A 2315-nucleotide genomic window follows, 5' to 3' on the forward strand; every position below is an offset into this window, starting at 1 on the left:
CTTTTTATTTGAGCAGTATTTTAAATGTTAATATTATTGAATTTTATTTGGCCAGGGCGGCTTGTTTTATATTGTATGGTTTATATTATATATTTGTATTTTACTGTATATATTTTAAAATGTTATTTTAATTTTTTGTTGTAAGCCACCCCGAGGCTTCGACGAATGGGGCAGCATAAAAATGTTTTAATAAATAAATAATAAATAACTGCTGGCCATGCTGGCTGGGACTGATAGGAGGTGAAGTCCAAAAGCATCTGGAAGATAACAGGTTGGAGAAGGCTGATGTGGGACAATGCTTTGCTTATCTGCTCATCAGTCTTCATAATCATGACAGATTTGCTTCCTTGATGTGCGTGTTCTGTACTCTAAGCACTTCTTGGAAATAAGTGAGACTTCTAATAAAGGAGTTGGTGGCAGCTTTGGGAACTGAACTTCATTTTCTCCGAATCCAAACCTCCAGTGCCTTAAGCACAAAAAGTTGGCTACAGGAACAGTCTGCTGTGTGCATTTATGCAATGGCTTGGCTCTTCCCTATCTCAGCTCCTTAAGCCTGTTGTGATTTCATCTGAATGGCTGTTCTTTTTCCCTTGGCAACCAGCAGCTGCCAGTGAGAATTTGTTTCGCAACAATACAGAGCAAGCAGAGAGGGAGGGGGGAGATGGGGCAGATCGGGGCAGGCCTCTGTCCAGAATGGTCAAGGGCACTCATTCCTGTTTTCTGGAAAATTCTGTCCCATGTACTGTGCTTTTGAGGTGGAAGCTGGAAATTGCATGTTTATCCCATTGATGCTGAAAAGCAGCCTTCCCCAACTTGGTGGCCTTCGGAGACATTTGGACTGCAACTCCCAAGGATTCCCATCCAGCAGGGCCATTGACTAGGAATTCTGGGCATTGCAGTCCCTATGTGCCTAGAAGACACAGGTCGGGGAAGGCTGCTGTAAAGGGGTTTTTTCACCCTTCCTTTCAATAATGGAAAAGGGATGTTCCCAGTGCTTCATTTCATGATTAAACAAGCATGTTACCTGGAACAACCTTTCTCCACATTTCGAGGAACCAACTGTCTATTTTTATTTATTTGTGAATTTTTTATCTTGGCAGTTAAATGCCCTTCAGCACCAGTGAGGACAGAGCCTTGAAGCGATGGAAAGACCTGGACAAGACCTGTCCGAAACATCCCATCAGGAGGACAAGGGAGAAGATGAAACAGCCTCCGGCATCCCTTCCCCTTTCTGCCTGAATGATGTAGAAACCATGCAGGTGGAGATGCTGGAAAAGGCCAGGGAGCTCTTCCGGCTCTGTGACAAGGAGGAGAAGGGGTTTATAACCAAGCTCGACATGCAGGTATGTGGGAAGACTGACACAATCTCCTTGCCTTCAGACAGAATGCTCTTGCTCTCCTGAGCTATCATCTCTAAACTCTGTTCTGCCAAAGATAAATTTCAAACACAGCCAAGAGACTTGTGGCACCAGAAAAGTTAACAAGTCTGGCTTATTGATATGGGGGATGGGCAGACTTCAGGTTGGTGGGATCTGGTTGCTTTCTTAGTATAAGCTGAGAACAACCAACCAGGATAGGATGCCCAATGGTGGCTCAGAGGGGTGAGTGAATTGTCTACCCCAGGAACCATATACTGGGACATGGACAAATTGACATGCAAATAGATGAGGGATCCTGATGGATTATTCTAAAACTGGCCACATTACACTAAGGCAATAAATTAGTGCCCCTGTTTTAGTAGTACCTGACCCCCTGTAGTAGGGAGTAGTAGCGGGGGAGTGAGGCCGAGAGAGAGGCAATTAGCACTAGGCCAGACATGGCAGCAGGAGACGGTGGTGATAGTTGCATCTGCTTGCTCTTGTTAAAGTCAGAAAACTTGGAAGAACAAGTGAAAAGCACCTAGAGACCTACTGTTACAACCTGGTCTTCATTCGTTCTGTGAACTATGCCATATGTTTTAGTGGACTGCAGTCCATGTCATCAGATGCATGAACTGCTAGTCTTGATGAATAAATTGAAACAAGTCTGAAACCAGTAACATCCGTATTCAGAAACAAATGGGGACTTCCCAGAACACACTGCTGCTGACTTTTAAAGTGACCATTCTGGAAAAAGAATCTTCAAAGGAAGACCATAAAGTATTGAGCTACATTTCCTCAGGAGCTTTTCATTCTTTCTCTTGCAGCTTGAACAGTGTTGGTTGATTTTAAAAATAATGCTACATGTGTTAACCTTACCCAGCACCACAATGTCCGTGTTATCTGTAATAAATACTTTGTGAGTGGCCATTGTTAATAATATGGTTATAATTATCT

The 2315-nt window shown here is 43.4% G+C and overlaps 1 protein-coding gene across 1 annotated transcript in view; it reads left to right on the top strand.

Moving 5' to 3' along the window:
* Nucleotides 1-2315, top strand: part of CRACR2B (calcium release activated channel regulator 2B) — a 56367-nt gene that overhangs the window by 15940 nt on the left and 38112 nt on the right. The window contains exon 3 of the mRNA XM_044425949.1: nt 1101-1343. Within this exon, the coding sequence (XP_044281884.1) occupies nt 1143-1343 (201 nt within the window). The 5' untranslated portion in view covers nt 1101-1142. The remainder of the gene's footprint in view (nt 1-1100; nt 1344-2315) is intronic.

The sequence above is a fragment of the Varanus komodoensis genome, unplaced genomic scaffold (assembly GCF_004798865.1).
Source record: "Varanus komodoensis strain SLA01 unplaced genomic scaffold, ASM479886v1 scaffold16, whole genome shotgun sequence".
NCBI lineage: Eukaryota > Metazoa > Chordata > Lepidosauria > Squamata > Varanidae > Varanus > Varanus komodoensis.